General features: G+C 40.6%; 1 protein-coding gene across 1 annotated transcript; it reads left to right on the top strand.

Moving 5' to 3' along the window:
- The first annotated feature begins 11,921 nt into the window (after nucleotides 1–11,921).
- On the top strand, nucleotides 11,922–16,203 carry LOC119771886 (galactose-specific lectin nattectin-like). Its single transcript, XM_038268112.1, has 7 exons — nucleotides 11,922–11,952; nucleotides 13,838–13,931; nucleotides 14,018–14,047; nucleotides 14,149–14,258; nucleotides 14,371–14,505; nucleotides 14,593–14,704; nucleotides 15,887–16,203. The coding sequence occupies exons 2-7, from the start codon at nucleotides 13,871–13,873 to the stop codon at nucleotides 15,952–15,954; spliced, it is 516 nt and encodes a 171-aa protein (XP_038124040.1). The 5' UTR covers nucleotides 11,922–11,952; nucleotides 13,838–13,870; the 3' UTR covers nucleotides 15,955–16,203.

The following is a 16,203-nucleotide window of genomic DNA, read 5'->3' as shown; positions in this document are numbered from 1 at the left end:
GGAAATGTGAAAAGGCAGCCCTCCCTTTTCACAAATGCCACAGAACAACACGCTACAATGTAGCTGGCTAACGTCACACACACCTGCACACACCTCCATACACAAGCGCACACATGCGAATCTGAGACCTTCACTCGCGGAGCCGGCAACCGCATGTGAGAGCTCTTTGTCACGCCAACACTCCAAAAACTTTCAGTACTTACCTGAGTGACCAGCCATCGCAGCGTTCGGTGAGGTACCCGCCGATATCGCTCCATAATCCCATACCGCTCCAGTTTCCACACATTGCACACACAAACACAAACGCACACACACTTCCTGGTCCGACAACTTCTCCTCCCCTGGGAAACACGAACTGTGGGTAGGGGAATAATTTATGTCTCATTCAGCCAATCAGAGGCTTTGATTACCTGACGGGGTGAAACTGAGTGTTTGATGCATTTAAAATGCTATTTTTAGGTGTAATATTGATGAAATGAGAAATGTGTTTTATTGAATGTATGCATACAGTAATGTGGTTAATGTAGATTGCTTAGGCATGTAATTTAACAGTGAAAATGAAGTGGTGCATTGTTTCAGCTGTACCTTTTTTCTTGCATAGTGGTCTCATCCAATCAGTCAGTGATTTAGTCCAGTAGGCATGCAATTTACCAATTATGTCTGTTTGTATAAAAACCCTACTTTTTCCTCAGTTTGTTGGTTGGAGGCTAGGAGAAAGGTTGGTGCCTGAGACTGTCATGTTCAAAAGAGGTATTGCTCTCTGTGCTTAGATTTATTGTTAGTTATTATTTTGAACAACCATCGTGTTGATTTTGTTTAGGTTTTGGAAAGTCTTTTTGTTACTGCACTTTTTGGTTAGAGCACTGTAAATAAATATACACCACGTCATTTGCACTGGACCTCCTTGTTGAGTGCTTTCATTCCATTTGGTGGCCATCCTGCAGTGAAACCTGAGCCAGAGGGCCCACCAGTTTCACAAACAGCATAATTAAAAAGGTACTCTGTGTCCTTTTTATGTATTTATTTCAAACTCAATAGCACATCAGATTTTTTTTGTTTATTTGTTTACTGCTATTTTATTCATCAGTAAAGGTAAAACTTTACAACTTGCACAAGTGTTTAAATTATTGGGGGAAACAGCACTTTATTGAACCTAAATTGTAAAGAAAGAAAATTCTATTCTCTTTTCTTTTTGTCAAATTATTTATACATTATATTTCCAAATACAACTAAAATCATGCATCAGTCACAGTGGAAAGACTAGGGTCTATAGTATATTTTTATCACTACAAATGAAAAATGATGATGGATGGTGTCTGGAAAAGGGCTGCTTGATGGAGCAGTGGGTAGCACTGTGGCCTTGCAGCAAGAAGGTTTTGGGTTGGGCTCCTGGCCTGGAGGCTTTCTGCATGGATTTTGCATGTTCTTGACAGGCATGTGTGGGTTCTCTGTGGGTACTACGGCCAGACTGGTGACTTGTCCAAAGTTTACCCTGCCTCCTGCCCATAGACTGCTGGAGATAGGCACCGGCCCCCTGACAAGGACTAAGTGGGAGAAAATGGATGGATGGTTTCTGGAAAAGAGAAAAGTACAATGTGTCACCACTGTCACTATGTGCTACTATCCTTTTTTATTTTATCATTATGTTTTACTATCATTACATCATTAGGCTATACTTATACATTAAGATAGCTGCCCCTAAAGTATATTCACAACTGCATAACTTTTATTTGACATGCATTTTTTTTTATTTTAAATAGTGTCTGTGATCATCACATATGAGCTAGCTTTAAAACTAAAGGATTTCTTATTCCTCTTTTGTACTTGTACTAAAACGTTCTCATGCATTATTATAGCTAAGTTGTGAACCACTACCTGACATGGAAATGTTTTTTTGGACATGAAAGAGGAAACTATGAATAAGACAATCGGTTGTGCAGCACATTTGTAAAAATATGCACTTGTGAAAGGTTAAAAAGTTACTCAACAGGCTGAGAGACACACAGAGTGCCTCTGTGTGGTTTTACTGGGTCCCTTTTTTGTGTTATGTAATATGTTAAGCTAAGCCGAACTGCAACAAAAAAAAATATTTATATGTTTCTAAGAAAATAGTATAATTAGAATTTTAAGCTTTTCTAATTCTTTAGATCTATTCTTCTGGTGCATAAACATAAAAAGAAACAAGTTAATCTAGTTTCTTCTGGCTGGTTAAACAAAGCAGCTAAACCTCCGGTGGCATCTCACAAAGAGAAGTAAGGTGTAAACTCATTGCTTTCTTAAATATTGTAAACATAAACCCATCATTTGTTTGAATTAAAACACAGTGCATCTGAGACACTAAATAATTAAAGAAGCTGGGCTAGTAGGAGGATCTGTAGAAGTTTAACTGAAGAAGCAGTCCGTAAATTTCGGATTAAATTAAGGAACAATTAATCAGCTATATCTTGAGATATTAAGTAAAAACATGAACAAGAAGAACAAAAGAAACAAGAACAGACATTACTGTTTTTGCATGCTTGTCCAATAATGTGATTGATTTCCAATCAATCAATTTTTTAGTTTACATGTCAATGAGAAAATAAAAACTCCAATGTGTCATGATTTTATCTAAAGCTCGGACCCACATGCAGTGAAGCCAAACAGAGAGACACAGAGTAAAAGTTTGAATGGGTTTAATTGAAAGGTATTTAGAGTTCAGTGGAGAGTTCCTCCGAACACTGCTCGGCCAAAAAACTGAAAGATGAGGGGAAGACATCATAGACTCAGCATAAACAAGGCTTGGCTAGAGTACCCCAAACTGGCAAACACTCGGGCGTCGAAGTAGTGGCAACCAGCAGCTTAAGAGTAGTCCGGTGATGAGGCAACAGCTTGCAGGTGTGTGAGGAGGCGAACCGGAGCCAGGCACCTCCTGGTGGTGGAAGGGAGAAACACAAAAGACAAGACAAACAGACAAACACAAAAACTGGGATCCTGACACAATGTTAATCTCTTTCCAGAAAGTGAAATGATTTTAGAAAAAGATAAAAATATATAATAGTCTCTCAGTTCTATGTATTTAATAACACAGTAACACTTGCATATACTCCAAAAAAAAAAGTTTGACAAATTTAGAAATCCACAATGGAATCATTTTCTAAATGTAGTATATAAATAAAGTTGATTGGATTGGATCTGGGTTAAATTCTTTCTTGGTTAAAGGAAATGATTGATGGCTTGAAGAAAACCAAAAGAAGCCTTTCCAAGTGACGTTAACTATTCAAGGGGCCCATTATGAGAGACAAACTGGCTTTCAAAAGCAAACCTCTTACAAGTGTAAAATAATTTAGTTAATGGGTAATAGTTGTCCAATAGTTGTGCATTGACAGATGTAAGGAACCAGAAGGTAACATATATATAATGATATTTAATAATATAACATATAATATAATGATAGGAACAACTTAAGAAAATTCACTGTTGTTCTATTTACAAATGCACATCTTTCTTTCTTTTTTTACTCTTCTGCTTTGGCTGTTGTGGCCGCGGGTTCATCTCCAACGGCACCACTGAGAACCTCCAGCCTGTATCCCAGTTACCACATGCCTGCTGCTCTCTGCTCGGCCTCCACCTTATCAACCGAAGGCTACAAATCCTTTTCTAAAAGAGGACGACTTTTATAACCCTGATTCTCAGAGAGTCGAACCAGAGGAGGAAGACGACGGGGGCGAACTGAGACTGTCAATTGGAGCGACCCCCGGTTCGACAGACTGCAGGTTACACACAAAGATGAACTCGCCACAATAGACGAACCAGCTAGTTTGGAGGATTTAATCCTTCTGACCATCAGGTTGGATAACAAACTTTGGGCTAGAAATCACTCAAGGCAGAGTAATCTGAATTTTCCTGTTTCAACTACTGCATTTAATTATGATTCTGTTTTTTCTGGTTCCCCAGAACCCAGTACCAAGCCAAGGTCTAAGAATCAGGCTCTTCCAGCGCCTGTCCAAGTCTCTCATTTCTCTTCTTCAGAAGGAGCGGAGGCCGAACCCATGCAAATTGGACACACCAGACTATCCCCTGAAGAGAGGCAATGGAGATTTAAAGCTAAACTGTGTCTGTATTGTGGTGAGACTGGCCATTTTATTGCTTCATGCCTGGCTAAATCAAAAGCCAGGGCCCGTCAGAGGATGTGAGGAGTCTGACGGATCACCTAACATCTGAGAAATCTCCTCATTTGTTGTTGCCTGCTACTCTCTTCTTTTCTAACCAGAATCTCACCTCATCAGCATTCATCGACTCTGGCTTTGAAAGAAACCTTATTGATTCAGACCTGGTCCAGCAGTTAAAAATCGTGACCGTTCCTTGAAGCTTCATCAAGTCACTCATCAGACACAACCTTTAGAACTGCTTATCTCTGGAAACCACCGGGAGATGATAATGTTTTTTGTTTTTCCTTCAGCTTGCTCTCCCCTGGTGCTTGGATTCGAGTGGTTGGAATGTCATAACCCCCATATCAACTGGGCTGAACGCCACATTGAATCCTGGTCCACGTCCTGTCACGAATCCTGTCTTCGTTCTGCGGCTCCTACTATTCAGTCCCCTAGAGGTAGGGGGGAGATGGACTCTCCTGACCTTACTTCTGTTCCTCCCGAGTATCATGATCTGGCTCCAGTCTTCACTAAGGTCAGTGCGACGTCTCTGCCACCTCACAGACCATATGTGTTGGGAGCTGGAGAAAATCCCATCTTTCTCCAGCAGAGTCCGCCGTGGATCCTCTGAGGGAGCCTCCTGCACAGCTGCAGCTCATCAAGATCATCAGAGGATCCACTATATAAGCTGTCTTCAGACCTTGCCTCAACGCCGCAGTGTTGTTCCAGTTGGTCAGCGCTAAAGCCTTGATCTCAGTGATTTTTCCATGACTCTAATTCCTGGTTGGATTCTAACCTCTGTCTCTGTGCCTCTAGGAAACCCGTGCTTCCTCCGTGAAAGCTCTGGAAGAGCTAACCTGCCGAGCCGACCCTCAGAGCCAAACCCTGAAGACTCTCAGAGAACCTCCAAGCAGCTCTGGGCTAGAGCTGGGAAGCCAAGGCCAGGGTCTGTTCAAGCTAGACGTGAGACGCTGAAGCAGCTAACGGACTCTGCTACTAAATCCTTCTCCAGAACCGACAGTGACTCTCCCAAGAGAACCTCAAGAACCCTCAAGGTACTATCTGTGCACCATGGGAAACCAAACCCCGTCAACAGTCCTTAACAGTGCTGTCTCTCACGCAGACTCCGGTGAAACCAGAATCCAGGCCCGAACCAGCCTTCTGCATAAACTGTGTGATTGTGCAAATAAACTTGTTAAACTTTTCATCCTGTGTCCGTCAGTGGTGTTCTGCATCTTTGGGTCTCCATTTGAGAACCGATCATGACAATATGACTGCGCCATATATTTACTACCAGGAGCCCCTCTTCCCAGCAGTAGATTGTATAACATTTCCAAACCAGAGCGTGAAACCATGGAAAAATACATCAATGAATCTCTAGCTGCTGGAATAATTCGCCTGAAAACCGCAAGCAACTTCAAAGATTTCTTGGTTTTGCAAACTTCTACAGGAGGTTCATAAGAAACTATAGCCAGACAGCTCTACCCCTCACAGCTCTTACCTCTGTTAAAAGAACATTCCAATGGACCCCTGAGGCCAAAAATGCCTTCAATAAATTAAAGAAACTCTTTTCCAGTGCCCCCATCTTGGTTCAGCCTGATCCTACGAAACAGTTCATCCTTGAGGTGGATGCATCTGATTCCGGTGTAGGAGCTGCTCTATCTCAGCAGTCAGATTCTGACCAGAAAACTCACCCATGTGCTTTCTTTTCACGCAGGCTATCCCCAGCCGAAAAAAATTATGATGTTGGTGACCGAGAACTTCTTGCCATTAAGCTCGCCCTGGAGGAATGGAGACACTGGCTCGAGGGGGCTGAGCATCCAGTACTGATTTGAACAGACCCCAAGAACCTGGCTTATATCAAATCGGCAAAAAGATTCAACCCACGGCATTCAAGGTGGTCTTTGTTCTCCTCACGCTTCAATCTCATCATTTCCTATAGACCTGGTTCCAAGAACGTCAAGCCCGACTCTCTCTCTCGTCTGTATTCCACCGATCAACCTGAGACACCCGAACCTGTCCTCCCTGCCTCATGTACCGTTGGAGCCGTTTCCTGGGAGATCACTGATCTGATCAACTCTGCCCTGGCTTCTTAACCTGACCCAGGTAATGGTCCTCCAAATAAAATGTATGTCCCGTCTTCCGTCAGATCCCGCCTCATCCAGTGGATGCACGCAGCTAAATTCTCGGCCCATCCTGGAGTGAGCAGAACCATCGCCCTCATAAACAGGCGATTTTGGTGGCCGTCTCTGCATAAAGACGTCAAAGAGTACGTTCTGGCTTGTCCCATCTGCGCTAGAAACAAGACCTCCCACCAACCACCTTCTGGTCTGCTGCATCCTCTACCTGTTCCAACCCGTCCTTGGTCTCATATTGCTGTCGATTTTGTTACTGGTCTCCCGATTTCTAGAGGTATGACTACAATACTAACCATCGTCAATCGATTTTCCAAGGCCTGTCATCTTAGTCCCCTCAGAAAGCTCCCCACAGCATTCCAGACGGCTCAGCTCCTTGTGAAGCATGTTTTTCGCCTCCATGGTATTCCTCAAGAAATCCTCTCAGATCGTGGTCCCCAGTTCATCTCACAGGTCTGGAAAGCTTTCTGTTCTGCATTAAATTGCAAATCCTCTCTCACCTCTGGTTATCATCCTCAATCTAATGGGCAGACGGAGAGGATGAACCAGCAACTCGAGTCCACTCTGCGCTGCCTGACTTTGAACAATCCCACTGACTGGAGTCAGTTCCTGACGTGGATTGAGTATGCTCATAACTGCCTTAAATCTGCTTCTACTGGTTTATCCCCCTTTCAAGTTTCCATAGGGTATCAGCCTCCACTCTTCCCCGCAGACGAGAGAGAGATAACGGTCAGATCAGTCCATCATCACATCCGCCGCTGCCCACGTATTTGGAGGGATACCATCACCACCCTCACCTGCTCGTCAGCCTCAACCAAGAAGTTCGCTGACTCCAAGAGACGTCCTGCCCCTGACTACACTCCAGGCCAAGAGGTTTGGTTGTCGACCGAGACATTCCCCTGAAGGATATGTCAAGGAAACTTTCACCCAGGTTCATCGGTCCATACAAAATCGATCGCATAATTAACCCCTCTTCTGTCCGCCTGCACCTGCCACCTTCTCTGCGCATCCATCCAACATTCCATGTTTCCCAGATAAAGCCTGTAGTCACTAGTTCTTTGTGCCCGCCTTCCGACTCCCCTCCACCCGCCCTGGACATCGATGGTCATCCGGCTTACACGGTTCGCCAGATCGTGGACTCCCGTCGGCGAGGTCGCGGTTGGCAGTACCTCGTCGACTGGGAGGGCTACGGTCTGGAGGACCACACATGGGTTCCTGGCTCGTTTATCCTCGATCCGTCCTTGATCGAGGATTACGAGAAGTCCCTCCCGTCCACATCCTCGGGACCGCCAAGAGGCGGTCGTTGAGAGAGGGGTACTGTTGGGATCTGGAGATTCTCCACCTTCTCCAGCAGAGTGCGCTGTGGATCTCCTGGGCTGGCGCCCTCCTGCACAGCTGACTTTTTTCAGCCCATCAGGTGACCTGCCTATATAATCACCAGCCAGACCTTCCTTCAACGCCGCAGTGTTGACCAAGTTTGGTTAGCGAACCTGAGCCTCTGAACTACTAGAATCTTTGTCTGTTCTCTTTGTCTGTTAAAGCATACAATTTTTTTATTGAAATGCTATAATTTATAGTCACAGACTTGGATGCCTTTAAACTCTGACATACTGTGGGTTACAACTGACTGACTACTTCTGGTCAGTGCAGTTAACTTGTGCCATGGGAACTCTTCAATAGCTAATCAGTTGTTTTTGTACTATGTATGGCATGTCAAATTTTAAGAAAATATCTTGAGTGTCGTAAAATTCTAAAAAGGGATACATTTACAGGTATTTTGTTCTATCAGAGCTGTTAGTTGTAGAAATTGGTTGTCAGATTGAGGCCTCATCATTGTAAAAACTCTAAATAATCTAATATGTTTTTCATCTGCCTTTCATTTTTCTTTTAAAGCAGGTTGTGTGAGAGGCATTAGAGAATTTATTAATCTTACATGTACCAGTAATCAACAAGCTGATATCTTTATTTACCAGACCAAGAAGAACCTCTCATGAAGCAAGAGAAGATAACTGCTTCTTTTCATTTGCCTTGTAAAGTATTAATTTTTCATATTCAAACTCCTGCGAACCACAAATTGAATTCATAGATTTTCTGCCATTTCATTAATAGAACAAGATAACAATCAGAGGGGGGTAGTGATTGGTTACGTTTACTCAGTTACATTTAATTGAGTAACAATTTAGATATAAAAGATGTACTTTAAGGATTAAGTTTATTGTGTCATACCTTTTACTTAAGTAATCTACTCCTACTTAATTAAAATCTCTGACTATTTTGTCCTTTGTGAGTAATTTGAACCATTCAAGTAAACATATAGTAAACAGTAGATATTAATAGTGGAAGTTTGTTATCTCATCCTAAAGCCATCCTTAGTGGTGTTTACTTTTGCTTATGATCACCTAGATGTCTATTTCTGAAACAACAGCTTAATTCCAGTGATTTGTCTCAATGGAGGTTCTGTCTTAAACCACTGAATAGTGAAGGAAACTGAAGTACTGATCATTCTTGTTTTTGTTTGTTATTATTTTACTCATTTATATTTTTATGCATACCTGCAGTTTTGTGGAAGGATTTGTGGAATCAAGGTTTTTCCTTGGCCTATATTGTGTGATAAAATGTTTGAACAGAAGTAACGATAGATAAATCCTGTACTATTCACTATGCTGTACTGTTTAGGGGGACAGAAAGCAGGTGCCTCCCCTCCCTACTCTAGATAAGGGTGAGGGGGGTGTGTATGCTGTGGATTCTTTTTAAATGTAGGGGTGTGTTTCTGAATGCTTCAGAATCGCACTCAGCTGTATTCAGCTGGTTTGTGCATTTCACCTCTGCAGAGCAAAATAAAACGTTTCTTCCTTGCATATCAACTCTCAGTGCTCATTTTTATTCCACAGTGTCTAAGGGAGAGGGGTTGTTCATCATGAAAACCTTTGTCCCACAACAGCACGCAAAAAGAAGTGCTTGGGAGGATGGATCTTAAGGCTGCTTAAATACATCAGTGCTCCTTCTAGAGATTGCTCTGGTTCAAGCCAACAAAACTGAAAGACTCTTTCACTAAGCAAAATTCTAGTTTCCTTCCAATTTATTCCCTGTTTTTTTTTGTTGCCAGGATACAGATGACTGAGAATTTACACAGGCACATTTCAAAGTCTTCATAACTTTTAATGATTTTCCTTAGAATGATAAATGAATCATAAATAACCAACAGTTAACTCTGCCACTGCCTGTTGGTAAGTTGGAATCTTGTTTTACACCTTAAGCATTCTTGAAATTCTCCAAAAATGTCTCCTGAGCTCTCTGCTGTCTTTCATTGTCTTCTTGATGCAGTTTTTGCTTTAATGATTTCTAATAAAACCATGAGGATTAAATTACTGTCAGCTGGATTCCATTCACTTAAAAGCTGAAGCAATGATTTCACAAGGTTTCCTTTATTTCTTTGTCAAAGGGGAATTAAAATGAACACATACTGTAATTATCACATTTTATTAGAATACAAAAGGATGTGCACCATTCTGATACTTGTTTGTTGTCCTCCACGGTTGCGGTGGCAAATATATATTTTTATTCAGATATTATTTGGAATGTAATATATTGTTTATGAACACATGCTCTACTAACTGTGTGTTAGAACAATAAATTAAAGAGTGATTCCAGCTCAAATCATGGTCAAACAGATAATTCTGCACATACATGGATTAAATTAACTACAACTTCTGTTCAAAATATGAGTTTATTAACCAAAATCATTCAGCTCCAAGTCAAAAATATTTCAGTTAAAAACTCTTGACTAAAACTAGTAAAACCCAACTAAACTAAACTACTATGTATAAAGAGGAAGGGAAACATGGTTGAAAACCATATTATAGTTTAAGGTGGATTTTGTTCATCTGGGAGAATTTGGGATGTGATCAAAATAGCTTTTCACTAATTGGAATGTTTTGAGACCAATACACAATGCAAATCCATGAGGTGAATAAAATATTTTTTCCCAAATAATAATTATTTTAATCGGAGCCCTTTAGTGGGTCACATTCTGAGCCACATCCCGTTAGTGGGTCAGTCCCTGAGCCAGAGCCCTTTAGCGGGCCAATCCTGAGCTGGAGCCCATTAGTGGGCCAGTCCCCGAGCCAGAGCTGATTAGCGGGCCAGTCCCGAGCTGGAGCCCATTAGTGGGCCAGTCCCCGAGCCAGAGCCGATTAGCGGGCCAGTCCTCGAGCGTGAGCCCATTAACAGACCCTCCCTTCTTAGTTAACTCCCCTCTGTTTCCTAGACACTTAGCCTACTCCACCCATTATTCTAGCTCCCCAGTCAGACCCTGTTAAAGTCTGCACTCCCCAGTCAGACCCTCTTAGCATCTCCACACCCCAGTCAGACCCTATTAGCATCTCCAGCCCCCATTCAAAACCTGTTAGCGCTTCTCCTCACTCAGATTCCTTTAGTGTTCCAGCACAGTTAAATCCTTTTAATGAGCAACCTCTGTGCCATCCAGAGATTCCTGAACCCCAGGAAGGATTAAATGGTGAAACTTAGAACTCTAAGAGCTCCAAGGTGGTGAAACCTCAAAGTTCCCTCAGCAGCACTCCACACCTCCAAGGGCCCTGAGCTCGTATTCCAAACATCTTCGTGGGTCCCGAGCTGTGCAGCCCTCACGGCTTCCTTCCAGGGAACCTCCTTCATCACCGGCCTGATGCTTTCTGGTGTTGTAATTCTTAGTATTTAGGATTTTTGGTTGTCTGCCTCTGTTCATTAAATCTTCAAGATTCCCCTTTGCCTCCTGGTCTCTGCATTTCGGTCCTCAATAATCTCCACCCGATTGTGACACTAGGTTGATTCAACTACATAAGTTGAAAAAATGCACCTGAAACATATTAGGTAAAAAAAATGCAGAATTTCAAACTAGGGTTTTACTTTTTTTCTTAAAATATCTAAATGTGCTTTGTGTAAAACAGTCCATGTATCTCCCTATTAATGCATTAATTACATGACCTAGAAAAAACACATGGAGGCATGTTTGCTTCTCAGCCTTTAAGGTAGCTTTTTGCTCTATCAAATATTGTTTCTTTTTATAAAATGTTCTGCCTGCACATGCAAAATTTAGGTTTTAGTCATTGTTTCCCCCATTACATTATATTAAATATTTCCATATAAGGAGGCGGACAACAGTAATAATTGTGAGACAAAAACTCTATATTTTGAATGGAATAAAGAGGAATTAAAGATGCTAATGCAAATCCGTTATCCATTTTTACCTCAGCTATTACCATGGACACTATTGTGTCTGGTTACTGCTGCAGAATTCTGGCTGCTCTTTGAAATGTAACATACAGTAACTTGACATGAATGTTGCCTTTATAATTTTTTTGGGGGGGTTCTACAAAGAAGTTCATCAAGTGGCCTTAGTCCACCCAATAACATAAATAATCATACAACCTATAATTTAGCACTTTTAAGGAGAAATGGAATATGTTGTCGCAGATGCTGCCCCCAAAATCAGCACAAAGTTAAATAACTATAACTTGTAGACTGACTCCATTATTGGCCACACAATGCAAAGTTTGCACTTTCACAACATTACACGTATAATTTTTTTTTTTTTTAGATCAACAGATGGGGCGTATATAAAAGCTGATTTATTGTTCCTTAATTGGAAATTTCACAACTGGTTCAGAACTAAAAGCAAGAAGCTGATTCTGGTAAGTCTTTTACCGATTTTCTTTATAAATATTTTTCCTGTTATCATTTAGACTCATTTTCATATTGTATTTTATTGTTTATTGTTACAGCAGGTGATAATAATCTAGAATAGACATTATCTGCAGCCATGAGAATGTTGACTCTGTGTTTGCTTCTTTGTACATTGATTCTTGTAAATAGTGTTACTAGTAAGTGTTTTGTTAATAATGTGCAGTAAGTAAGATAAAACCTTCTATTTCTCCATTAAAGTGCTATAAAGCAACTCTACTAACCAAATTTTTCATATCCACAAATTAACATTACTGAGACATGAAGAGAGATTATTTTTCTATGTGGTTAATGCATTTGGGCAGCCGCTTTAAAAATTGATTATAGATAAGAACAAAACAGTGAAAAGTTGTTAAGGCTCAATCAAATGGCTTTCATACTAAAAGTAAAATATATCTAGTTAACATTTAAACCCCATTCACATGTAAAGGAGAAAGTCAAGAAAAAGCAACAGTTTACATTTTGCAGAGGTGGGTAATAATGATTCTGGAAGTTAATAAGTTTGTACAGATATCAGTTCCAAACATTTTGATTTCCATTGCCAAAACACAGACAGGGGCTCAATCCAGATGGAGGTTGTGGCTCCTAGCTCCTGTTGCTTGTTTTTTATCCCTTTATCTTAGTAGAATCAAAACTAACAACACTATTCATAGTAGAAAAGGACCTCTGGACTGCTGTGTTGAATCCAAACAGCCTTTGAAATTATTATGGGAGAGATACATACAAGAATTGTGCTGGTTAAATTATGACCGGCATTATGAAGCTGGAGTTCCTTCTTTTTTAATTCAAATTTTCACAACTGTGATATTTTACTGGAAGCTATCCTGCTTTGCATGTGTAACTCCAATGCCTTGATTCCCATCATGCCGAGCTTGAATGACTTCTTGCACAAAATACACTGTACCTCATATACATTCTCTGGTACTGGTTTTAGACAAGTAAAAAAACTCTTGGCGGGATAGCCAATTTTGATTTAATTTAAACTTCCCGAAGGGTTCCAGATAAAACACTAAGGCAAGGATCTGCAAATCATCACAAATTTGAAAGATAAAAGTATTTTGGATGTCCTGGTTAAAATGAAAAACAAAGAATATAGATTGATTTTTGTTCCATATTTTGTGTGTCTTTTAAGAACATGGCATTATCTTGCTTCATTTCTTTGACTTTATTAAATCAGCCTAAAAAAGTCAGTTCTTCTGTGAATGACACTGGATTTTTGTTGCATTTGCAACTGAATGAAACCACAAGCAAATATATGACTGAAAGAAGGTCAAAAATGTGTGCTTCACCTCACATGTGTGAGAGATTGCAGGAAGGATGTAATTTTGCTGCATTCTTTTCTAAATCAGAATAACACCCTAATATATTTTCTAAATGTGTATCAATGGTAAACCTAATTTAAACAATTCAGAATTGCAATCAAGAGCTATGGAAAAGTCCCAGAGGGCCACAAATGTCCTTTAGGCCCCACTTTTTATTAAAAAAAAGTTATCAGGGAGTTGTTGCAGCTTTCACAGCCATGACAGGCACAAATGGTAATGTGGGGGGTTTGTTTTTGATAATTTTGGAACAGGTTACAAACCAGATCTGATCATCTAATTTTATTCTGTGGAATTAGTTTCTGAGTCATTTCCTTATTTTTTGGATGACGAAAAGGTTAGTAGCTCTATAAGAAGCTTGGGATGGCACATTGAGCCCTAGGTGGTCCTGGCAGACGAAGAAAACAAACCATTCTGAATCAGGTTTGCTGATCGACTCTCTGCTCTTCTATTTCACTCACTGGTGTGTTTACATGTTCATAACAACATTAACTAACTTATTTTTCATTAATTTCAGCTTGTATATCTGCATCATCTCATCACTTCCATCATGAAGTTGTTGGTTTTGTGTGTCCTGGTTTTCTTTGAGATGGCATGGGTCGGAGCTGATCGTAAGCATTTCTCAAGTATACAGAGTTTGTAAAGTTACTAAGACTCAAACAAACTCACTAATTCCTGTTGTTTAAAATGCCCACAGCTGTTCCAAATGATGGCTCTGCTGATGAAGGTCAGTGAGTGTTGTTTTGTAATAGGATCATGAAGAATAAAGTTTATTCTAATGCTGACATACATTGCTTTTAACTAGGCTCTCCATTTGTTTGTCTTTAGAATCAATGGACTTGATCCAGAGATTTGCTTCTTGTCATTCTGGCTGGTCTGAGTACAACGGTAACTGCTACCACTATGTTTCCATGCCCTTGGATTGGGCTTCAGCTGAGGTGATTTTCAATAACATTCTGCTCTTATGCTCTTTCACTCTCTTATTTTATGGTTGTTAATTAACAAAACACAGCAATTACTTCTGTATATCATTCTGTTTTTTGTCTGCAGAGGCACTGCATGTCCATGGGGGGACATCTGGCATCAGTTCATAACCTAAGGGAGTACCATAATATTCAGCATGTGATAAGAATGGCAAGTTATGGGTCCAACGCAGCCTGGATTGGAGGCAGTAATGCACAGAAGGTATATTTTAATTAGTTAGTTTATTTGTTAAGTATTTTTGATAAATGATTGAAAGACGTTTATAATCTGCTGGGTTCTTTCTTTCAGACAAGCATTTGGCTTTGGAGCGATGGAAGCCGTTTCCACTACACAAACTGGTGTCCAAGAGAGCCTAACAATTGGAGAGGCACCCAGCACTGTTTGCAGATTAACTATTCAGGTAAAAGAAAATATCACACATAAGTATATGTTTTTCCAGCAGTTAAAGGAGTATTGGGTAATTAGCAGGTTAAAGGAATAGTACACCCAAAACATGATTAGCCTTCATTTTCTACTCACCCCCATGCTGAACAACACCCTGGAGTACTTTTTTGATATCTCAAATGCATCTGGAGATCTGGGAGGCTTCTTGCTGTCTGCTGACATTCAAATAATGGAGGTCTATGGTGACCGAGACAGAAAGGTCCATAAAAGTCCACAAAAAACGTGTCAATATTCCTCCATACTGCTCGTCCAATGTATTCCAAGTGTCCTGAGTGGGTAGCATCCAGAATTTACTCGAAACAAAGTCATTTAGAATGTTTTTAGAGCATAAACAGTAGTGTATAGGATTTCCTGAAAGCGCGCACATGCGCGCTCACGACGCTACGGAAGCCGGCAGACCAAACCAGATGAAAGTGCGCATTCAGCGTCTGCTCTGCCAATAATGCAAGCATAGAAGAAGAAATGTGCTGTTTACCTGTGCAAAGAAAGAAACAACTCAGAAAAATGTCTGAGGACTTCAGTGTTGAGGAAGAGCATGAGTTCTTTGCCGAGCTGAATGCGCTGGTTTGGTCTGCCGGCTTCCGTAGCGTCGTGAGCGCGCATGTGCGCGCTTTCAGGAAATCCTATACACTACTGTTTATGCTCTAAAAACATTCTAAATGACTTCGTTTCGAGTAAATTCTGGATGCTACCCACTCAGGACACTTGGAATACATTGGACGAGCAGTATGGAGGAATATTGACACGTTTTTTGTGGACTTTTATGGACCTTTCTGTCTCTGTCACCATAGACCTCCATTATTTGAATGTCAGCAGACAGCAAGAAGCCTCCCAGATCTCCAGATGCATTTGAGATATCAAAAAAGTACTCCAGAGTGTTGTTCAGCATGGGGATGAGTAGAAAATGAAGGCTAATCATGTTTTGGGTGTACTATTCCTTTAAGTACGTTGGTAAAACTTAAGCTAGAAATCTATTACATTTACTGGATTAAATACAGGGGCATGTATTGTGGTTTGTTTCGTGTTTTTGTTTGGGAAAGCAGTTGTAGAATATCAAGCTTCCCTACAATCATGGTTCTTTATAAAAAGGATTTTGTTTCTGTAATATTAACAGATTCTTTTTTTTTTTTGTGCTCAGCTTCAAAGTGCTGGGATGACCAAGGATGTTGGTATCGTCTACCATCTGTCTGTGCCAAGAAAGCCTGAGCAGTCTGAAAGGAAGCCTTTTTCTGGTATAAATCAGCTTGAACCAGAACCGGTGAAGGATGCTATATTGTCTTTCAGTTATTCTGCCACATAGAAATCATATTTTCTAAAAGCTTCTTCTTTTACCTCATATAATTACATATAAAACAAAAGGTAGATTCAAGCAGAGTGAATGTTTTATAAATGATTATTTGAGTAAAACCATTTCCTTTTCTTTAGCCTTGCAATAAATAAACTTTTGAAGCATGA

Source organism: Cyprinodon tularosa, unplaced genomic scaffold (assembly GCF_016077235.1).
Source record: "Cyprinodon tularosa strain WSP-4 unplaced genomic scaffold, ASM1607723v1 ctg1186, whole genome shotgun sequence".
Taxonomy (NCBI): domain Eukaryota; kingdom Metazoa; phylum Chordata; class Actinopteri; order Cyprinodontiformes; family Cyprinodontidae; genus Cyprinodon; species Cyprinodon tularosa.
Note: the sequence above shows the minus strand (reverse complement) of the source record. Positions and strands in the feature narration are given on the sequence as shown.

Coding starts and splice junctions, on each gene's coding strand:
- LOC119771886 (XM_038268112.1), top strand. CDS start 13,871: ATGAAGTTGTTGGTTTTGTGTGTCCTGGTTTTCTTTGAGATGGCATGG. Junction 13,932..14,017: donor GGCATGGGTCGGAGCTGATC/GTAAGCATTTCT, acceptor AAATGCCCACAG/CTGTTCCAAATGATGGCTCT. Junction 14,259..14,370: donor TGGATTGGGCTTCAGCTGAG/GTGATTTTCAAT, acceptor TTTTGTCTGCAG/AGGCACTGCATGTCCATGGG.